This window comes from Anoplopoma fimbria, chromosome 16, assembly GCF_027596085.1.
Source record: "Anoplopoma fimbria isolate UVic2021 breed Golden Eagle Sablefish chromosome 16, Afim_UVic_2022, whole genome shotgun sequence".
Classification (NCBI taxonomy): Eukaryota; Metazoa; Chordata; class Actinopteri; order Perciformes; family Anoplopomatidae; genus Anoplopoma; species Anoplopoma fimbria.
Genome location: NC_072464.1, coordinates 24,778,782 through 24,803,409, shown reverse-complemented (window position 1 = coordinate 24,803,409; position 24,628 = coordinate 24,778,782). Strand labels below are relative to the sequence as shown.

Here is a 24,628-nt window from a genome sequence, read left to right as displayed (position 1 = left end):
AGAGCTTCAGAGAAGTGCTCCTCTCCGTTATAAGTATATAAATAGATCTCTTATTTCACAGATCATGGAGTATATCCACTCTGCTCTCTGTCCATGGTTCTGGATGATTATCCTCTGCATACATTCATGCTAATGAGAGAAAACACCAGACTGAACCGTGCGATCCTCCACCCTAATGAGGAAGTCAAACATCTGCACGACGTCCTGGGAGTTCTTCTGTTGCTCATGGACACTTAAAGGATGGTTTTTTATTTTTTATTGTTCACACTGCTAGACGTGTTTGTGCTGCCAAGAGGAAACAATCTTCCACATTAATGATGATGTGTTTCAATTGTTTGAGACAAATTCAATCTCAAACTAATCAACAGACTCAGTCAGTGTTCACGGGAAGCGCCGACGGACAAAGTCATCGAGCAGCTGGTGAAGAAAGCGCAACATTTAGCAGCTAAAGAGACAAACACTGTTCTCTAACAGCGTCATAGATATACCTACAGACATAAATGTGCTGTTATTCTGAGATATCCCACGAAATCAATCCGTATGTAATCCAAGTAATCACGAACCAGGAAGTATAAAGACAATAAAAACACGAACAAAGAACGAACTTTCGACAGTTCTTCTTCTCCGACGTAAAATAAGAAGTCAATATTTATTTATTTCTCACAAAACTTCTGTACTTCAGTAACACCACGTTCTTATTTTAACCTAAACTACCATCTTTTCATAAACGATGATTTTCTGTAAGTGCTGGTTGAAACAATGATTTTTTTTCTAGTTTCTATTGTAACATTTTGTACCTGCTACAGAACTTTTTATATCAGTTGTTCAGTCTTTCTGAACACTGATTCCTAAGAGGATTGCGAACGAAAAAATGCACAATTTCTTGTCTTTTGAACAAATGCAAAATAAATATTTTCATGTGAAGACACAAACTTAATTGTATTCTTAACATCACAACTTCATTTGTGCTTCATTTGCATTCACTCAGACTCATTTGTCTTCCTGTGCAAACCAATCTAAACTAACCCTCCGTGGTCTGTAACTACATGTAGGCTTAGCTTTAGTTCATCAGCCTTGTTGAGTCTCTGTTTAGATCCTGCAGACGGTTTGTATCGACGTCTACAGCGTCTCCCTGTTTCCCTCAGCAGCTCCCTCCAATTAACCTGCTTCAGACTGAAGAGACAGACAAACAGACAGACAGACAGACAGACAGACAGACAGGCAGACAGACAGGCAGACAGACAGACAGACAGACAGACAGACAGACAGACAGACTGACTGACAGACAGACAGACAGACAGACAGACAGACAGACAGACAGACAGACAGACAGGACAGACAGACAGACAGACAGACAGACAGACAGACAGACAGACAGACAGACAGACAGGCAGACAGACAGACAGACAGACAGACAGACAGGCAGACAGACAGACAGCAGACAGACAGACAGACTGCAGCTATTTAAAGTGACTCTGTGGTTACATGAAGCTTCAGCTGCAGACAGATGAATAAATAATATAATCATAAACAGCGTGGTGCTAACGGCTCGGCTGTGTGCTCCTGTGGTTGCAGCAAAAAGCACTCCTGACAAAAACCTCACTACACTTCCCATGAGCGCCGGCGAGCAGCGTGGCAGCCCCCCCCCCCCATCACACAACAGAACAGGGTGACGTGGCTGTAAACACTCAGGCTGATGGATGCCTTCTCCATGAGTCATGGGGGTCTCTTTGAGGAGGAACCCCGTCCTTCAGACCTCCCCATCGGCTTAACCTGCTGACCTTCACCAGAAAGAGCCCCCCCCCTCCTCCTCCTCTCTCTGTCCATCTCTTCTTCTTCTTCACCCCACTTTGGAACAAAGCCATGCTCACACAGAGGCTGTGAGAAACCCACTCCTCCTCCTCTTCCTCATCATCATCTTCCTCCCCCTCTTCTTCTTCTTCATCCTCATCTCCCCCATCCTCCCCCTCCTTCCTCATCTTCCTCCTCTTCTCATTCCTCCTATTCTTCCTTCCTCCTCCTCTTCTTCCTCCTCCTCCTCCTCCTCCCCCTCTTTCTCATTGCCTCTTCCCCTTCTTCTTCTTCCTTCCTCCTCCTCCTCCTATTCCTCTTCATCCTCTTCTTCTTCATCCTCCCCCCCTCTTCCTCCTCCTCCTCCTCCTCCTCCTCCTCCTCCTCCTCCTCCTCCTCTTCCTCATTGCCTCCTCCCCCTCTTCATCCCCTCCTATTCTTCCTCCCCTCCTCCTCCTCCTCCTCCTCCTCACATACCTCTCCTCTGTAGTAAACCCTGAATGGCCTCTCTGCCATCGTCGGGGGGGAATAAAAGGCCGTTCTTATTATTTCACAGAGCTAACCACAGATGAAATGTGAGAGACGGAGAGAGGAAATAATAATATTTCCTCTCATTCCAGGAGGACGGTGAGGTTCGTCTGTATTATGAATCATTTGTAATTCAGATGAACAGCTCAGTCTGTAAAATATGATGAAATAAAATAAGTTACAGAACTGAATATTATGCGATGGATGAGGTTTGGTTAGGAAAGAATACTTTGACATGTTGGGTATTTTGCTTATCTGTTTTCTAAGAGTTAGAGGAGAAGAAGTTTTATGTTTAGTAAATATAAAGCAGCTGGTTAGCTTTAGCTTAGCTTAGCATTACAAATGGAAACAGTAGGAAACAGCTAGCCTACCTCTGTCCAAATAACAACATCCTTTGGCCTTTACTTATCCAGAAGTGTGACGAATAAACAACATGAAAATGTGAAATACAATCTGTCTGGGGCTTTTATTGTGAAAGGTAAGGACAGAAGGAGTTGATCTGTTCTGCGCTGCCTTTGTCAAAGTTTAACAACAAATAAAGTTTTGTTGTTGTTTGTTATGATCAACATGTTCCTCACACTGTGATTGGTTGCCTTTGTTTGTGCTGCCAAATGTCAGAGAAATTGATATTTAGCTTTAGTTTTGCTGCATAATATTAGTGTTCTGTGCGAAAGTATTTATGACAAAAAAAAGTTTGGAAAAATATATTTGCAAATAATCTCATTAACAAAACCACTTCTTCTATCCAGGACTAAGGCGTGAACGTAGTAAAAGATAAGCGTTTAAAACAGGAACATATTTTGTGCATGTTGCTTTATTTGCATCTGTAGCTTTAAACACGTTAGAATTCATTTCCATCTATTAGATAAACCAGCAGCCCAGTGCTCCCATCGATCCCATCAAACCACATTCCTCCTGAAGACACAAGGAGAAGACCCTTCCTCAAGGAGGGAACATGAATTTATTCATGGGCAAATTAAAAAAAAGCAGAAAATACAATTAGCAGAAGGAGAAAAGAGGATTCACGAGTTTTATTCTGCAGGAGGAAAATGAATGACGTTACGATATACGTTATGACTAATTATAGCTCATGAATATTGTAAATAAGAGAGTCAGGGAGTAATGTCTGTTTGGATAGGAGCCGTCTGACAGCGTGTTCTAGTCCGGACTGATTAGTACAGAGACGCAGTTTAATATAGAAAAATACGAGATTTAAAAAATATATTTCTTCCTCTTCACCATGAAAAAGATAAATATCTATTTTTCCTTTAAATAAAAATGTTTCTATAACATAGGGCCTTAAAAGATAAGAGTTATACTGTAAAAAATATCAAACATTATGTATTTAAATGCAGTAGAATATTATTTAAAAAATCACAACATATTATTCTCATAACTACTTATTTATAGTGAATTTTATGAATGAAAGTCACATTTCTAAATCATTTTTTTTATCATTATTATTCTATTATTTCCACTGCTGCTGTTATTTTTAATCATAATTCTGTTATTATTCTGCTATTATTAATGATACTCTTTATTATTACTACTTTATTTATAAATATATATATATCATTTCTGTCATATGGATCCACTATGTTTTGAGATATTTCTCTTACGAAAAAAGTTTCTCTTAATTTTTGCAATTTATGTAAATTTCTTCTCTTTAGATGAATACAGTCTTTTTAAAATAAACTCATTCTACAGGTTTTTTCTTTAGTATACCAAAAACATGTTTTTCATTAAATAGAAAATGCTAAATTCCCCAGCTCTTCAAGAGCTTATCTATAAAAATATTAAACTGCAGTAGAATCACAAACACTACCACGTCTGTCCACAGGGGTCGCCAGAATCAACACCAAATAAAAGTTCCTTGTAGTAACTTTAAATCAAAAACAAAAACTACTCTTATGTGTTCTTTATGGTATTGGTGACAAAGATTGTAAGATTTAACAGCTTAAACAAGACATACAAATAGAAAGAAATGTTGAATGAATCCTGTAATAATTCAATAAGAAGAGGTATATGTGACGTTGCCATTGCAGATATAGAAGACGTACATAAATATGCTGCTATTAGTGATGAATTTTAAGATAATTCAAATGTGAATATCCATTTGAAACTCACAGAAACAGGTATCGAACAGCCGAACTGACTCCAGCGCTCAGCACTGCTGACAACGAGCCTCCTGTGATGTAGAGTGTTGAACACTCTGTGTTCTCTGTGTGTTCTCTGTGTGTTCTCTGTGTGTTCTCCGTATGGTTCTCTGTGTGTTCTCTGTGTGTTCTCTGTGTGTTCTCTGTGTGTTCTCTGTATGTTCTCTGTATGTTCTCTGTATGGTTCTCTGTGTGTTCTCTGTATGTTCTCTGTATGTTCTCTGTATGTTCTCTGTATGTTCTCTATGTGGTTCTCTGTATGTTCTCTGTATGTTCTCTGTATGTTCTCTGTATGTTCTCTGTATGTTCTCTGTATGTTCTCTGTATGCTCTCTGTATGTTCTCTATGTGGTTCTCTGTATGTTCTCTGTATGCTCTCTGTATGTTCTCTGTATGTTCTCTGTATGTTCTCTATGTGGTTCTCTGTATGTTCTCTGTATGTTCTCTGTATGTTCTCTGTATGTTCTCTGTATGTTCTCTGTATGTTCTCTGTATGTTCTCTGTATGTTCTCTGTATGTTCTCTGTATGCTCTCTGTATGTTCTCTGTATGTTCTCTGTATGCTCTCTATGTGGTTCTCTGTATGTTCTCTGTATGCTCTCTGTATGTTCTCTGTATGTTCTCTGTATGTTCTCTATATGTTCTCTGTATGTTCTCTCTGTATGTATGTTCTCTGTATGTTCTCTGTATGCTGTATGTTCTCTGTATGTTCTCTGTATGTTCTCTGTATGTTCTCTGTATGTTCTCTGTATGCTCTCTGTATGTTCTCTGTATGCTCTCTGTATGTTCTCTGTATGTTCTCTGTATGTTCTCTGTATGTTCTCTGTATGCTCTCTGTATGTTCTCTGTATGTTCTCTGTATGTTCTCTGTATGTTCTGTGTGCTAACAGCCTGGATGTGCCTCCCACTCTGTAGTTCCACGTTCCAGGCTGCCGGGTGAGAGCAGACGGGTTCTCTATGAGGATTATTCCTTCTCTTCCACAAACACTCAGCGGGTCGACGCTCCCACAGAGAGAGAGGAACGTAGAGGAACGCTGAGGCGGTAATAAAGCAGCATCTTCTGTTTACATTAAAAACTAACATTTATGGATGATTGTTTTGAAAACAATTCTCCGTAGTTAAAAGCTTCCTGTGTTAAAGCTGCATTCTCTCTCCTGTCCACCAGGGGGCGACTCCTCTGGTTGTATAGAAGTCTATGAGAAAATGACTCTACTTCTCTCTTGATTTATTCCCTCAGTAAACATTGTAAACATGAGTTTATGGTCTCAATCTCTAGTTTCAAGTCTTCTTCAATACAGCATGATGTTCATTTAGTAAATGATGCTCCATTTAGAGTCAAACAGACCATAAAGCAGGGGATGCTTTAGGGCGGGGCTACACACTGATTGACAGGTCCACACCAGAGACGTATACGGCGTCTCTACGTCACTCCTCCTCAGTCCATATATGGTCACTTCCTGTTCACTGGTTGCAAAAAAACAAGATGGAGACGAACAAAATGCCGAACTCGAGGCTTCAAAACATCAGTCCACAAACCAGTGAGAGACCTCATGACGACTACGTCACCTGCTTATAAACAGAGACTTTCACCCAGGAGACCTCTATATAACATTTCAACTTATCAGCAGTTAATCTTTTTTTCTGCATAATTTAAAGTTTAAATAAGAATCCCTCAAATTTGGTTATTAAAGAATTTTAGATTATATTAAAGATAAATGAAAAAACGATAAACTTGTTCATGCTCTGAGATGTACGACATAAATACAAACATATAAATAACATATAGATAATATTGGCTGATTTATTCTAGTTTATTCTTGTATATAAGCTTTCAAATTAAATCTGCCCTTTTGTATTATGTGTATAAATATTATTCTGACTTTCTGATTTATGAGATTTTTCTTTGACAGCAGACAACAAAACACCTTTTCCGCCCTGAATAAAAACACTGTTAGAGACGTTTGTTTCTGTCCCAGCAGAGCTGCAGAGAATCACAGAAGACGATCCTCCTCCTCCTCCTCCTCCTCCTCCTCCTCCTCCTCCTCCTCCTCCTCCTCCTCTCAGTTCACAGATTATCCCTCCGCTCCGACAAAGACCGGCATCAATAATTAAATCTCCGGCCAAATTGCGGTCCAGAAATGAATGAGGAGTGTGAATGAGATCGTCCGTGAGCCATCAGAGGAGTTGATACTGTGGGCGATATATCAAGGGTCTGAAGGTCTGAGGGGGGTCGGCTTAATGTGGCCTTCATCCATGTGGATGTGAGCTCCCTGCAGGACTCTGCCCTTCAGACTGCAGCTGTATGAGCCATGCATAATGCAGAAACCATAGAGATGCATGTATGAGCCATGCATAGTGCAGAAACCATAGAGATACATGTATGAGCCATGCATAGTGCAGAAACCATAGAGATGCATGTATGAGCCATGCATAGTGCAGAAACCATAGAGATGCATGTATGAGCCATGCATAATGCAGAAACCATAGAGATGCATGTATGAGCCATGCATAGTGCAGAAACCATAGAGATGCATGTATGAGCCATGCATAATGCAGAAACCATAGAGATGCATGTATGAGCCATGCATAATGCAGAAACCATAGAGATACATGTATGAGCCATGCATAATGCAGAAACCATAGAGATATGAGCCATGCATATGCAGCCATGTATGAGCCATGCATAGTGCAGAAACCATAGAGATACATGTATGAGCCATGCATAGTGCAGAAACCATAGAGATACATGTATGAGCCATGCATAGTGCAGAAACCATAGAGATGCATGAGATAACGCTCTGACTCCGCCCGTCCCAGAGGAGGGTTTGAATCCCACAGAAACACCTGTGATAACAGACGGTTGGTTACATTCTGGTCCGTTGGGACCATAAGATCCACCTCTGCTGATGAGGGAGTTTGAACAAGGCATTTCCTGTTTGAAGGAGCAAACAGTGACTCTTGACCTTCAGCTCTGCTCTGCTGACCTTCATCCTCCTCAGAGAGACGGCGCTCACTGGGACTGAACATCAGCAGACAGTGGAACCTGCTGCTTCTACTGTCACTGTTTCACTGGAAAGATCTACTCTGACCTCATTTAAAATCTATTTCATTTAGTGAGTGAATGTTTTCATCACCATCCAGATTGATGGAAATAAAACCAGTATAACCAGTAAGAAGCAGAGTTTGTGTTGGACGTGTTTAAAGACTTCTAAGATGCAACTTAATGCACTTTTATTCTCTGGCTTTTAATAGTGATGAACCAGTTTTTCTGTTTTGATGTGATTCCCTGGGTTTTCAATTGTGTTCCAACTTGTTCCTATTTATTTATATTCATTCATAATTGTTATCTTGCTTTCTTTATTCCCACACTTATTGCACATATGTGTCTTTATGCTTAAATATAAAAGCATATGTGTCTTTATGCTTAAATATAAAAGCATATGTGTCTTTGTGCTTAAATATAAAAGCATATGTGTCTTTGTAGTACTTTGGTGCAAAACCTGTTTGCTTTTTAAAGTTTTGTATAAATGGAATAAACCTGATCTTAAATAAACACAATCTTCTATAAAAACATAATGATATTCATATGTGTATTATTAATTAAGACAGACATAATTCTCAAATTAATACCATGAAATTAATTTTCCCAGTTGTGCATTACATCACACAAACCTCTAAAATGACTGTCTTCTATTTAAGGCTGCAATTTATGATTATTTTCATTATAAATTATTGTGGTGATTATTTTGTGGATCAATCAACGGTTCACAAAACGTCCATAAAACATCAGGAAACAGTCAGAAAACAATGAAGAGCTTAAACACACAGTGAATATGATATTTTCCTAATAAACACAACAACAATAACCCTCTCATCGTCTCTTCTGACTTCACCAGAAGTGTTTCTGCAGAGACGCCGTTGTCCTCTGACTCATTTTCATTCTGTTTCTATTTCTGGGCATCAACTATAAAAATGTAACATCCAGGTGTCAGATTGTCAGCATTCATCAAGAGGAAGCTACAAAAATGGATGAAACATTTGTCCCCCGCAAATATAGAGAGGCAAAACTCTGTCCACAACAATCACCTGCCTACTAATGTGACGTCTTTTAGGTGTTTGTTTGATTCGACTAAAAGAGCAAAACCAAACAATATTTAGTTCATTATAATGTGAGTCAGAGCAATAACCAGACTGATGAAGCACAGCAAAGCATCCTCATACAACTATTCATATGAAGTCTTGTGAAAAAGGTACTCCTCAATTTCATGAGTTTACTATAAAGGTCCAGCAACTCGTGTCAATTTCTGCTCGTTACATGAACACAGTCTTTTCAAAATAAAGTTCCGTTTCACTGGAAACTACTCAGTTAAGTTTAGGCAAAAAAACTACTGAGTTAGATTTAGGAGAAGATCTTGGATTGGGTTGAAATATCTGAGAAAGTTACGTTACTGAAGTACCCAATAAATCCCTGTTGATGTTTTGTTTTCAGACATGAAATCTTCTCCCAACTGCTATGTGTGCTTTTATAAACTGCTTCTTGAATATGTGGATTACATAAGAATTATTTTGTGGGATATCTACAATATACAGCGCAATATTTTTTATGGTAAAGCTACACACGCTACAATAAGTTGAATTATTCACTGAAAGTGCACAGAAATGTAGCTTTACTTCATCTCTTCCACCTCTGTAATACTGAAGGGTAAGAACCCTGATTTCAGTGGAACACCACCATCAGCCCTCCATCTGGTAAACAGGTCTTTAGCTGTGAAGAGACAGACCATCATGTCTCACAGCGGGACGGCCTCATCACCAACATCCCCCCAACACAAACACCACGTCAAGGACAAATCACAGGGGACCTGGACCTCTGCAATGTTCTCAGAGCAGAACAACAGCAAACAGGAAGAGAAAAGTCTCCCGCGAGGAAGATAAGGATAAAACAGAGGTGACCTCTGGAGCAGAAGGTCGTCCTGTTCTGGACTTGGGAACGGGTCGCTCTGGAAACAGTGAAATGCACCAACGTCCCTTTTTACAGAGCAAACCAATCAGCCACTGTTAAGGCTGGGATCAAACCTGCAGCATCAGAGAGTTTGTTTTGGACTAAAATCAGAAGTCAAGCTGAACTTTCTCTCTCGTCTTCGACCCTGAAACGCTGGTTTCGCCTCGCCGTGCACGCTCCATCACCGCTCTGTTTGGAGTAAAGGTTCTGCATATTGATGCACAACCTGATTGTTGAACACAAAGGGAACCCAGCGGAGCGACGTAATGGACACAGAGAGAGAGAGAGAGAGAGAGAGAGAGAGAGAGAGAGAGAGAGAGAGAGAGAGAGAGAGAGAGAGAGAGAGAGAGAGAGAGACAGAGAGAGAGAGAGAGAGAGAGAGAGAGAGAGAGAGAGAGAGAGAGAGAGAGAGAGAGAGAGAGAGAGAGAGAGAGAAGCTGGTAGAGATATAAATGCAGCAGCAGTTCCACACCAGGAGCAGACTCAATGTTCTGCAGCAGAAATGTAACAGTGATATTTCCACCAGATGGGCTTTGGGAGAAAAGAGGAGGAGAATTAGTTTAGAGGAGCAGGTAGATGATGGAGACAGATAGGTGGAGAAGCAGACAGTAAGGTGGTGTTTACATTCCTCCTCCATGTTGATGCTGATCTTATCTATGAAAGGATTATCTGATGGACTGACAGAGACCTCCTCTCCTCCTCCTCCTCCTCCTCCTCCTCCTCCTCCTCCTTCACTGCTTATCACCAAGAGAACACACTGCTTTATTTGCATTTCACCTTTTCATTAAAAAGCTTTTTTGTCCAAATGTTCTTTTAATTTAAGTGTCCACATTTTGATTCTAGCGGCACCTTTATTATGAAAGAGTTTGAGTTTACTCTTTCTGTTTTCCATTTATGTTTATTAATGTTACTGCTCTGTTAATGTCTGTCATTCAGTTTTTATTATGTTGATAGAAAAATTATTACTCACTTTGAAGTTTGCTACATATTAAATTAAACCCAAGTTTGTTTGCTAAAGAATAAAACACATATGTTTCATGTTTACATCTTATGGTGTTCTTTGGTTTTGAAACTGCATGAATGATCACGTTTAGGTTTAGGCAACAAAACTACTCAGTCAGGGTTATTAAAAGATCAATGTTTGGGTTAAGATGTGTTATCTGTCTTATACGGGACACGAATGAAGGTCTCCTGGGTGAAGGTCCTGAGTTTGTTTGAGACATCCCTATGCAGACTAAGATTAAACATATTTAAGAAGTACTACCCTGAGCCTTCCTCGTAGCACTTATTGCATTCGTATTAGTTGTTGCACTTATTGAATTTGTATTAGTTTACTGCACTTATCCTATTCGTAGTAGTTTGTAGCACTTACTATATTCGGATTAGTCTGTTGCAATTATTGTATTCGTAGTAATTTGCCTCTGCACTATACTTTTGCTCTGGTTTCTGCTTTAAGATGCTTGTTTAAGAAAGGAGATGCACTTATGACTTCTGGTGACTAGTAGTTCTCTTGAATACCTATGTTGAATACACTTCCTGTAAGTCGCTTTGGATAAAAGCGTCTGCTAAATGACTGTAATGTAATGTAATGTAATTTAGGAAACATAACAAATACAAATGTTACTCATGAGAAAATGTGTTTCTCTCAAAAACGTAATTGAGAATGTAACTTCATAATATGGGAACATTATTTTTAGTAGGCCAGGTTGATCTATAAGCTTCATTAATGACAAACAACTCTACTTTTTCAGGACGTTAGAGGTGATGGTTAGTCATAAACTGTTGAAAATATTTATGAAAAACTATGAGTCAGTTATTTATTTTAAAGAATACTCAACAGAAACGTTTTGAATAACTATTATTAGTCACATAAAATAAACAGCTTCAAACTAAATCATTGTTCGAGCTCATCAATAAACAGCTGACTGAAGGGCTTTGCCGTAGAAGATTTTTATGGACATTTTAAATTCTTTGTCACAGTTGGAGTCGATCCAACCAGCTGCTGTTTCTCAAAGAGAGAGAGAATGAGAGAGAGAGAATGAGAGAGAGAGAGAGAGAGAGAATGAGAGAGAATGAGAGAGAGAGAGAGAGAATGAGAGAGAATGAGAGAGAGAGAGAGAGAGAATGAGAGAGAGAGAGAGAGAGAGAGGTTTGTGTTTGATACTAAAATACGTGTTGTGTCTTTTTGTATCTATAGTGAGAGTTCCCCTTTAAACCATATATTCATATATTCATCTTTGCACTATTCAGTTCAGAGAACATGATGAAACCTGAGCACAGAACAGAATGCATCAATTCTGTTTCTGCAAAAATGTTTTATTATCCTCTTTTCACTCCTGCAGTAACCCCTCCATCCATTCTTCTCTCTCTCTCTCTCTCTCTCTTAAGCTCAGGGAGGTCAGTAGTTGACCTCTGTACCGACACCAGGAGAACATTCCTCTCCGTCTCCTCACATACGACCTCGACCTCCTCGGACATCTGAACATCTGTGAGTGCAGGTGGAGAAGAAAGAGGGGAGGAATGTGAGATATGTGAGGAACCTCACAAAGGTCACTGCTGCTAGCAGTTTGGTTAGCGCTAATGTTAGCTTTATGAACAGGACAGCTTAACGCTTTACTCAGTCCTGCTCGTTGGTCGTCTGTTAATCTAAAGTCTGGAAACAAATCCAAAGAGGTTTGTTCAGTAGAAGAAGAACGGTTAATGGTGATGATGAAAGTGGTGATGATTGTTTATTAACATGCGTGGTGAAATAATGAGTTATGAATTCAGTAAAATGTACAATTTGATAAGCATGTAATGGGCTCATGATGACAGGGTTGTTTAAAGAAACAATGCTTTATGTAATATTACTTTAAACAAATAGGATTGTAAAATTAATTGTGTTAAAATGAAATAAATATACATAAAGTCTATTTCCTGGTGTGGCAGCAGTGTGCAAATTAAAAAGTATGTGCATTAAATATATTTCAACATTATGGAATATGGCATTGATGTTTAGTGTCTCAAATTATTTAATGACGTGTGCTTTGCTTGTTTACATTTATTTATAATAATAAATATTTATGGGTTTTCTTTTCTCTATGTTTTTAAAGGTTTGGCTAATGACTTAAACTTCTGAACCTACCAAAATAAAATCAGGAAAAAGGAAAAGCTGGAGGAATCCAGTTCAAAATCTTGCATCGATCTTTTTACAGGCTGAAGCTGCACATATTCATGCTAACACAACTACAAACAAAAACTACAGAGCGTGACTGGAAACGTCGACTACCTCGACTCACAAACACCTGAAGAAGAGAAGCAGCCAAAAGACAGAGTTAAGGACGAGCCTGCAGCTCCGTGTTCAAATGTGTTAGAGGAGACGAATCAATAATCCATCTCCTGCTAGAGAGAGAGAGAGACAGAGAGAGAGAGAGAGAGAGAGAGAGAGAGAGAGACAGAGAGAGAGAGAGAGAGAGAGAGAGAGAGAGAGAGAGAGAGAGAGAGAGAGAGAGAGAGAGAGAGACATAGAGAGAGAGAGAGAGAGAGAGAGACAGAGAGAGAGAGAGAGACAGAGAGACAGAGAGAGAGAGACAGAGAGAGAGAGAGAGAGAGAGACAGAGAGAGAGAGAGAGAGAGAGAGAGAGACAGAGAGAGAGAGAGAGAGAGAGAGAGAGAGAGAGCTCTGCTTCAGAACCAACTCTTAGACTACAAAAGAAGGAGAGAGGAACAACACTTTATATTTCCATCTCAGACATGTAAAAAAAGTTTTCAAATCAAAAGTTACTGTTATATTTTTCGTTATCATTTTTTCTTTTTGGTGGAATTGCTCTTATAACACATCTGGAACATCTGCATCCGGATACAAAGAGACGTAAACAATCAGAGAAAACAGCTCTCCTCTTCCTCCTCCCACCCGACCAATCCAAGAGCTCTGCTGCTGGTTGAACATCTCCCACACACACACACACACACACACACACACACACACACACACACACACACACACACACACACACACACACACACACACACACACACACACACACCTCCCACCAGCTGTGATTGCGTTGGAGATCAGGCATGTGGGAGGACTGCAGTCAGGAGAACCAGCAGAACATCCAGAGAGTCTGAAGATGAAGAGGAGACTAAACTGTGAGAATAAACAGCAGTATGAGGATGAAGAGGATGAAGAGCAGGCAACTTGTGCTTAAATGTTTATGTCTCATGGTGTGTATTTATCTATGATTCTCAAACAAGGGTTCATATGATTTCTTACAAAAACAGTTATTCATAAGTTTTTCTGACTTTTGTTTCAAAATAAACTTCCCGTCTCCACAGGAAACTTAATTATGTTTAGTCCGCCAGACGAGGACGAAATATGGTGAAAAATGCCTCGATACGCCGACGATTTGGAGTTTTACGGTGCTACCTGTCCATGAACACATGTAACGTTATGCTGCATTACTCTCATACTGGAATTATCCTTCAAGTGAAAAACATCTGCTTCTGGCAAAACTTGCATAACTACAAAAAGAGTCCTGTCTGTTCCTAGAAGTTTTGAAACAAATCAATCGTCTCTTTTCTAAACCTAACTATAAAAGTGTCTGGCCCAAGGACACATCGACTAGAGGAGGAAGTACGACCCGCTCTACCACTGAGCCACAGTCACCCCATGATCAAACTCTTTCTTCCTCTATTCATTCTTGTTGTCTCCTCTTGGTCATATGATGATTAAAGATGTTTTTAATCCGGCTGTAGAAGGATTTCACTTGTTGTTTTTACATTTAAACCTCCAGGTACTTTGGTAAAGTCTGTTTTGACTCGTACTGATCAGCTCTTTTCTCTTCACCTTCATCTCAGCTCTGCATGTGAGACGTTCCTCGTTGTTCCTCGTTGTTCCTCGTTGTTCCTCGTTGTTCCTCGTTGTTCTCCTGCTCTCTCCTTCCTTTCTCTTCCTGTTATCCTCTCTATCTCTCCTTTCTCTCTCCGGTCTCCTGCCTTCCTCTTCATCCTCCTCCTTCTCCTCTGATTGCCTTCGTTTTCGTTTCCTCCACGCTTCCCTGCTCTCTAATGGCCGTGGCAGGTGTTCTCTCCAGGTGACCGGCCCTTTAAAAAGCCCCCCAACCCCCCCTCCTCTGGCATAGTCCGCCCTAAAAACCCTCCAACGCCCAAAGACTGCAAAGCTGTCAGGCCAACACACACACACACACACACACACACACACACACACACACACACACACACACACACACACACACACACACACACACACACACACACACACACACACACAGCCCTTCATCTCGTCTTCTGGCCCTCAGACGCTGTTTGTTTTGGCTTCAGGTGTGAGACGGATTGGTCTGCTGGGCTGGCTCTCTAATTTAGTTCTGTCATGGATAACACATTGAATGACACACACACACACACACACACACACACACACACACACACACACACACACACACACACACACACACACACACACACACACACACACACAGTCTGTAGTAGCTTCACAGTGAAGAGGAGGGAGGGTTGGTCTCATCCAGCATTTGTAACAAAAGCTACGAAAAATATTATGTGGTAATTGTTAGGTAACAGAACTTTCATCCAGGAATCAGCTGTTTGTGTCCCACGTTGATGTTTTATGTCACTTAATTACTTTAACCAAAAAGACAATCTTTTAGTGTTTTTGTTGTCTAAACCTAACTAAGTTGTTTCATGTGAAGACAGAAGTTTATCTGGAAAAGATTGAATGCGTGTAACGAGCAGAAATTGAAACGTGTTGCTGGACTTTTTCTTATTTGCACAAACAAATGTAGCATATCATAAGAACCGGTGTATAAGGATATGTGGTCAGCAGATGAATGGAGAACAGATGTGATCATCCGTCTCTCTTTTCAATCCATCAGTGAGTCGTTTCTAAACACTCGGAGAGACTTTCATTTCAATGGACGTCCTATATCTTAAGGTGAAGCCAGTCGAGCTCTGCGTGCCTCGCTGCTCAAAACTTTGTTTTCCATTCGCTTTCCAACAAAGAGGAAAAAAAGGAGTATTTTGAGATGCTGCCCCCCTCCTCCTCCTCCTCCTCCTCCTCCTCCTCCTCCTCCTCCTCCTCCTCCTCCTCCCCCATCTCTTTGGACAGCTTTTTGTTTGCTGGAGGTACAGACCCTCCTCTCTGCTTCACTCTCAGTGATTTCAGCCTTTTTGGCATTGCGGACCACACCTCCAGAGAAAACCTCATCTCTCCGTACAGCTCACTGTAAGCTGAGGATGTATATGTACGTCTTCATGCAGCACACAGACAACAACAACACCAAGAGGACCAAAACAAAATAAACCCCACATAAGTCAACTCCTCTCCTCTGGAACACAAAGGGAGCATTGATTCCGTCGGTGACACACGGGTGGCAGCTGTGTGCTTCATGTCACTCAGCTGTGAAAGGACACTCTGTGAGGAAGAAGTCTGGTGATGTGGTGCAAAAGAATGCAGGTCTTTGTCCCTGAAAAAATAATGTCACTGATGCTGCAAATTTAATACTTAACCTATTTTTCGTTTCTTTAAAAAGAAAAATCAGGACAGATTTAGTCGGAAATCACATTTTTTTTGTTAATCAAATAGACAAAAATAAATGTTCTTCCTCTCACTCGTAGTGATATTCATCAGTGTGGATATTTCTGGTGTTAGTTAAAGAGTGTTGGAGGATTTATGCCTCCTCTCCAATAAAATGTAACTCGACTGGTGAAGCTCGCCAAAATAAAACATTTAAAAAGCTCAGCAGCAACGTTTCTTTCCAGAAATCATGACTCAAAATAATCCCTGACTTTATTGTAAACAGTTTTTCCATGCACTGTCTCTAAACATGGGCTCATAAAAGTAGTTTATGGGCTAAAACATGCAAAATTAATATAACAAACCTAGATGTCCAACGACCTTTGTTTAGGAACTATTTTCTTTCCAGCGAACTACATCCGCCAGATCTTCCTTTAATGCAGCACCAAGAAATTATAATCAAAGGTTTTAGATTTTTTAAAAAATAAAACATATTCACAGTGACGGACTACAGTTAGTTTCCTATCCTGATGCTTTTCATGTTGCTCTGGCGTCAACTTTTTGCATGGACGTTGGAAAAATCAGTCTCAAGGGGGGGGTACAGAAAAACACACAAGAGTTGTAATTAATGGGCTGAAACGTGCAAAACTCAACAGCAACGTCTCTTTCCAGAAATCATGACCCCATTACGGAAAATAATCCACAGACCTATTTGTGAGCAGGTTCACATAGGGACTATTTTCTTTACAACGAACTACACCCTTCAACCGTATCACCAGCGTTCATCTACTCAGCAAGCTAAGCAGTTCTCAAATATCAGAGCTTCCTTTAATGCAGCACCAAGATTTTTAAAGCATTACATTTTTGCAATGACGTTGGAAAATCTGTCTCAAAGCACGAGGGGGGGGTCACAAAAATACATACGATTTGTAGTTAATGGGCTAAAACATGTGAAACCACCAGTGTGGTGCTTTAAAGTCCAACAGCAACAGTGACCAAACACAGATATGTCTGGTATGGAAGCTTTGCAGTGTGCAAAAACAATCATGGAAACTAAAAGAAAACAGAGTACGTGGTCACTGATGGACAGAAATGGACTTCCTCTTTAACTCTGTTATCACAGATCTAAGAGTTTAATGAGATCTGAAAATGAAAAAATCCTCTCCTAGGAGAAGGAGACAATGCAGATGTTGTAGTCATGGTGACGTCATTCGTAGGTTTGTAGACGTTTTGAAGCCTTGATTTCAGCAATTTTGGCCATCGCCATGTTATTTTTTCACAACCAGTGAACAGGAAGTGACCATATATGGACTGAGGAGGAGTGACGTAGAGACGCCGTATACGTCTCTGGTGTGGACCTGTCAATCAGTGTGTAGCCCCGCCCTAAAGCATCCCCTGCTTTATGGTCTGTTTGACTCTAAATGGAGCATCATTTACTAAATGAACATCATGCTGTATTGAAGAAGACTTGAAACTAGAGATTGAGACCATAAACTCATGTTTACAATGTTTACTGAGGGAATAAATCAAGAGAGAAGTAGAGTCATTTTCTCATAGACTTCTATACAACCAGAGGAGTCGCCCCCTGGTGGACATTTTCATTTTGACGCTTTGTTAACATTGTGTCTTTTAAACTTTCATGCCAATGAAGCCACATTGATCTGAACTGTGTATTTAGGTCTTAACACTCACAGTCCCTTTCACTTCATACTTTACAGTTCAAACAGCCTTCATAACATAAACAGAATATGTAATTAAATTTGCCTTGCAGCTGTAAAAACTTTGGCAAACTGAAGTGTAGATATCCTGCAGTAATTATTAGCATGCAGACGGCTCAGTGTTACATAAAGCTGTTTCCTCTTCACTGACAGTGATGCTCTGGTTTACATTAATCACACTCACACACACACACACACACACACACACACACACACACACACACACACACACACACACACACACACACACACACACACACACACACACACACACACACACACACACACACACAGAGAGTCGGGGATTGTCATCTGTGATGCCTGATGCAACCGAACAGCAACCCATGTGCCCCGGAGCTAACACTGTTGGCTACACACACACACACACACACACACACACACACACACACACACACACACACACACACACACACACACACACACACACACACACACACACACACACACACACACACTACACCCACAGGCAGAGGACACACACTCAACACAACCCAATTATGTCCTCAGCTACATGGATGGTAATAACATAATATGTCAGTGGGCTCTCACTCTTTCTCCAGATGTGAATAAATGTCATATTGACTTTTACAGCTGTTTTTTTCCACATTTCTAGTTTAAAAGAGTTGGAATGGATAGAATGTATTATCTGTAGTCACAGGACATAAAGGGAAGTCTCCCTACAGCCACAACATATCCTCATATCTTCATATAGGAACGATCAGGCAATCCGTCTGATGCGACAATATGAGGTACTTTTTCGTAAGATTTATGACGTCTTATAAAAAAGTGCATTTTACTGATAGACAGTTTACAAGAAGTGGAAGTAATCATCATGACTTCTCTCATCTCTCATCTTGTTTTTTTTTGCAACCAGTGAACAGGAAGTGACCATATATGGACTGAGGAGGAGTGACGTAGACGTATACGTCTCTGGTGTGGACCTGTCAATCAGTGTGTAGCCCCGCCCTAAAGCATCCCCTGCTTTATGGTCTGTTTGACTCTAAATGGAGCATCATTTACTAAATGAACATCATGCTGTATTGAAGAAGACTTGAAACTAGAGATTGAGACCATAAACTCATGTTATAAAACATGTTTAAGTGTCCAGTTACTCTTTTCCAACAGGACTAGCTATCCAACAACATCATCCCTCATAATGGACACCTGGCAGCCAATCAGAATCGAGCATTCATTGAGACATATATTTAGGATATCTGAAGTGGGCTAACATAATCAGGTCTGTGGTTCTAACATGACAGGAACGTTGATCTGGACATGAAATAGAATTAAGAGATAAAAGTCCATCAGAGAAGAAGCTTCTTACAGATTCTGGGAACTGGATGAAAGCAGGACCGCCCGGCTCATTAACAAACAGTCTCTGTAGTGTTTGGCTTTAAAAGTGAATCACAGCTGAGATATACAACGTCTGTGGAGGGTTCATCACATGATGTTTACACACACACACACACACACACACACACACACACACACACACACACACACACACACACACACACACACACACACACACACACACACACAAATCAACTTTTTCTGACTTCATTCAGACTGCAGCTCCTGTCTGTTCAATGTTTGTCTGCATTTTTAAGAGGAACAGCTGCATTATTCTGACTTTATTTAAAGGACTTCTGCCACATAATCGGACAAACAGTAGAACATCAACAAGGAAAAACTGAAAAACACAATTTTTCGTTTAATTTCTCTAACTTTTGTTTTTTAAACTGATAACAACTCAGTGTAAACCATCCAAAATTTGAAACGTTATCCTTTTTCATGTTTATTTACAATGTTTACTGAGGGAATAAATCAAGAGAGAAGTAGAGTCATTTTCTCATAGACTTCTATACAACCAGAGGAGTCGCCCCCTGGTGGACAGCAGAGAGAATGCAGCTTTAAGAAGGAAGCATTGACTTCACTTTCCAGTACTGGATATTCTAACCATTATTCAATCAACATTAATTTCATAACGAGAAGTTAAAGCAAAAGAAACTGTCTATTGCATTCCTAAAACCAGCAGAAGGAGAAGAAGAAGAAGAATAGATCAGCATTCCTACCTGTATCAGTGACATGTTACTGAGGTCCAGTCTGAACAGGTAGTTTCTGGAAGGAGAACAGAATGAAAAAGGAGACATGTGAATGTTTTAATAAAACATGTTTAATAATGCAAATGAAGAATCAGAGAGGAGAGAGGCCATCTGAGCTGCTGCCACCTTAGAGCAGAGCTGATTACAGGCCACACTGAGACTGTCCATTGTTCTAGTTTCATGTGAGCGCTGTGCAAGTACATGAAGCATTAGTATCATCTGTGTGCTTTTAACAAGGTCAAACACTCTCTCTATTGTGACGTAATGTTTTTGTTCCAGATTCATCTCCTCTGCCAGATCCAGAGCCTGACTCGGTCCAACGAGGCCTCGGCGGAGAACTTTAGGAGCTTCATTATCCGTAAAGCAGCAGCACCGTGTGAGTGAGTCAGAGCCGGTGTCGTGTTCTCAGTAATGTGCCCCGCGGGGTTAAAAGCTGAGTGGATTCACTGTTTCTTACCTGGCACCCACGATAAGCTCATTCCTAGAGAGGTCAAGGGTCAGCTGGGAGAAGTCTCTCACTCCGGGGTGGGAGAACGAGGACATCCACGGACTGAGAGCTGAGAGAGAGAGAGAGAAAAGAAAAGAGGTGATAAATCATGTCATAGTTCAGGAGATAAAAGCAGTGACATTTACAGACAGTAACACAGTAGAGTTTAAATATGTGATGCATACATGAGTCTTTCATATTTGGTGTTTTATGAGAAGGTGTTGAGTTGTGACAAAAAAAAAGAATCAACAATTATGCTAGTTGTTTTAATCGTCAAACATTTGAAGAAATTTTTAGTTCATTATTGATGCTTTTAATTTTTAATATATTTTCAGGACATTTTGTCATTTTATGCCACATTGTTACCATGGAATGGCCGTAATTAGGTTTAGTCAACAAAACCATTTAGTAAAGTTTAGGAAAGCCTGATCTCATTTGAAGGTGTAAAATATTTTAAGGACATATAAAGTGTCATATAGGCCACATTGTATCGATGTAACGAGACCATATAGTTAGGTTTAGGACAAACATCGTAGAAAAATAAGTTCTTAAACGAAGTAAAACAAACAATTAACAATGTAAAATGAGCAGAAAACTCTTCGCAAACATTAAGAACTTTGGGACACGAACACCGGTCTCCTGGTTGAAAGTCCTGTGTTTGTCCACCTTAAAACGAGACGTGTTAGAGTCGCTTTAAAAAGCCCCTTTCAAAGTGCAAGTCGGGCAAAACAGCTGATGAGCCGGTGGACGGAGATGCATCGCAACCAGTGCAAAAAATGTTGGATAAATATTAGATTTTCGTGGTCCTGGTAGTCTTGAAATTGTTGTGTAATTCATGCACCATTTGGTGAGACCGGCTGGAATGTCTCTGAGTGTTGCTCAGACAAAACAAGCAAACTGAAGATTTATTTTCTGGCCATTTTTAACTATTTACATTTTTTTCCAGACTAAACAGTTAATGGATTATTCAGTCTATAATAGTAAAGAGATGAAGGGATTAAACCAGGGTCCTCCTGCAGAGACGGACAAAGCTCTCCAGAACATCAGGCTCATAACCCTGATCCATCCCAACGTCGGGACTAACACCAGGCTGAAGCCTCCACGCCGTTGGAACCTTTTTCTTTTACAAATCAAATGATTTCAAAGCAGCTGCAGCCCGGCGGTGCTTTTAATGTCACTTTGGAAACGGCGGGAAAAACAGCGTTTTCTCTCTTCGGTCCCCTGAAGAGTGGAACTTGAATCGGATTTAACCACCAGGGAGGTTTTTTCACGCAGCATAAAGAGATTTCACATGTTTCCCCTGATGAACACAGAATCAGCAGGTCGGGGGGGATTCAGATTACTTTAACCAATCTGAAAAGCTGTGTTAAATTAAGCTTAATTAAGACCAAGGAACAAACTATTATTTTACATTTTTGCATGATCAAAGACTCAAACAAATAACTGATTAACAGATTAATTGTTGATTAATTTTCTACTGAAATACTCAACTGATAGTTTCAGTCTATTTGTTCTGGACAGGCAGAAGGCATTGGAACAAGTTAGTTTTGTTGTGTAGCTTTTATGTTTGGGATTCAGGCATTTAAAGGATAATTATTTTATTTCTTGGCTCGACATTTTACTGCCAGTGTATCTGTCATCCTAAAACCCCACTAAGATGCATCTAATACAAACACTCTGCATGACATTTGAGCAGATCTGATAAAATATGTTTAGATGTAACTACACTATTCAAACCGTAGCTAGAATATGAATAAAGTATGTACATTTAAAGTATGACTAACAGATGATGTGCAAACAATTAGTGGGAAACGGGATGAATACTTACTGTAATTTAAACTAAGTTGTATTTTCTGCTTCATTTTCTGTGCATTCCCTTTCATGAATTATAGTTTTTAATGGAGAAATACTAAAATAAAAGAAGTGAAGGTGCTGAAAGGATAACAATAGGCCATTCTTTTATTTCGCTTTAACTTCTCATTATGAATGAACTGTTGATTGTACAGAATAATGACTCTAAATGAATATACACAACACCGTGAAACCAAGAGAAGAAAAAGCTCCGGTGGTCACACTCTGCTGATAACTTCATTCATTAGTGAAGCCGTCATTTAACTATTTAAAACCTTGAACCTTCACGTTCTTTGAACATGAAAGAGGCCGGTGAGAGCCGGAGGCTTCGGGTGTAAAACTACATGAAAGAGTTTCAGAGAGTCACAGCGAGCAGCGAAACAACTCTCCATCATGCTTTAGGAGTGACGGCGCCCATATGGCTCCTCCGTCTGCAGACATAACGAGATATATATAAAATATATATATATATATACACACGAGTGATAAAGAGACAGACGGATGCAGCTACAGTACAGCATGCTGTTCTGAATACACACACACACATATATATTTTATATATATATATATATATATGTATTTACCAGAACACACACATGCTGTGATAAGGGTGCCGTTGTGTTGACAGGGAGCTTCAGTGAAATGAGAATTATCTGTCACAAACTGTTTAGTCCAGGTGTTGAACAGGAAGAAGGTTTCACTGAGCTGCTGTCGGACGGAGCTGAGCATCGTCTCCTGATTTATGTTTCTCTAAAACATTGTGATAGTTGGTATAAATGTATCATGTTTATTACGTTTATATCAACTTTCCCAGTATATCAAATTATACCATAAATACTATAATAACCATAAATACAGTAGTGATGGGAATCACTAGAGGCCTTCAAATAAGATTGTAGCACTTAAGTCACGTTACAATATCATCACGATACTTAAGTCACGATACTATATTTTTTGCAATTTTGAACATTTTACTATATTTTTCAACTGCAATAATGCAGATTTTCCTCATCTGTTTTATCTGATAAGATCAAGTTTTGACTCGGTTCATGGTTTGTCAGTCAAGCAGACAAAGCGACCAACACTTCATCTTTGTTTTGACCAACTTCCTGTCAAACACTTTACCCATGAGCCCTCCAAAAACAACTCAAAACAACTCAGCACCATCTAGTTGACTTTAAAAACACAATCGTTACCAAAAGGTTCAATTTGTTTTTGCAATATTAATAACTTTAAGAAGTTTGGTACTTTGCGTCTGTGTATTTGTATCATATTGCTTTGCAAAATATTGCAATACTACGCCAATTTTCCCTCCTGTATTAAATACAGGCATTGATTTGAATCTAATGAAAATAATTACAATTTTAATCATTATATCAACCATAGATATTTTCAATAAATGACTAATATGAACTGTAATTAGCGCCACATGCTCCGCCTGAAGCAGCTACGATACAGGGTTGATTATATGAACAGAAGCTATTCTCTCATTGAACACATAAGACGAACCTGAACAGAACACAATGATTTTTACTTTAGTAATGTAACCTTTAAACATGAATAATACACTGTAAACATTTATACACACACATCAGTGATTCCTCAGCACACATAATAAATCACTCTGAAAACAGGGAGGCCATCTCTAGCGCTCTCCATAAATATTCATATCACACATGTGCACACGTTTCTCACATTAGTGCATGTGTCTACGGGTTAACCGTCTCTGACATGGAGGCCGGTTGTAGGAACCGTACAAGGAGAAATCTGCATATCGCTGTCTGATTTATGGCTGCAGAGGTTAGGAGGGAGGAGCAGAGGGGAGCCGAACTCACCCTCCTACTGTTTGGTAAACAGACCTGACGTTGACTTATAGAATCCAGCATCACCTATGTGTCTGTATGTGCAAATGCTATCATTAAAATAATCTATATTAATCCCTTAAACACTGACTGCAAAAGATTATCAGCTCACAGACACGAAACGTTTTAAAAGTATCATGAAGTCCAACTTTCACATGAAACTACAAGACAATCAGAAGTGCATGATGGCAGCTTTTCAGTTAATTATCACAAATACTGAGACTTATATGCTGATGACTGAGACTTATTTAATGATAACTGTTGAACGGCCAAACATTGAGAAGTTTATTGTTACTCTGCAGCTGTCTGAAGTGGAAACACAATCTTTGCACAAATCTTTTACGAATTGCAAAAAAACAGAATATTTTTTCAACTTGTTGTACTGTTTGTTATTATCTTAATGTTCAGCCAATCAGAGAGCTTCGTTATAACTTAGGAGGTAACAGATGCAAATCAACGCCCAGGTTTCATGTTCTTAGTTTCTCAGTTTGTTTCTCTTCTGTGTTTTTACTCTTTCTTAAAGATCATCCTAAAAACACAGCAGCCTGTAAAGTCATTTAATCCGTGACGGATTGTG

The 24,628-nt window shown here is 39.7% G+C and overlaps 1 protein-coding gene across 1 annotated transcript in view; it reads right to left on the bottom strand.

The window, feature by feature from the left end:
- The window catches only part of sema5ba (sema domain, seven thrombospondin repeats (type 1 and type 1-like), transmembrane domain (TM) and short cytoplasmic domain, (semaphorin) 5Ba), a 99,696-nt gene that overhangs the window by 64,549 nt on the left and 10,519 nt on the right, over nucleotides 1–24,628 (bottom strand). Inside the window, exons 2-3 of the mRNA XM_054615323.1 lie at nucleotides 20,309–20,408; nucleotides 19,822–19,867 (exon numbers count right to left, since the gene is read on the bottom strand). Coding sequence (XP_054471298.1) covers nucleotides 19,822–19,867; nucleotides 20,309–20,408 — 146 coding nt within the window. The remainder of the gene's footprint in view (nucleotides 1–19,821; nucleotides 19,868–20,308; nucleotides 20,409–24,628) is intronic.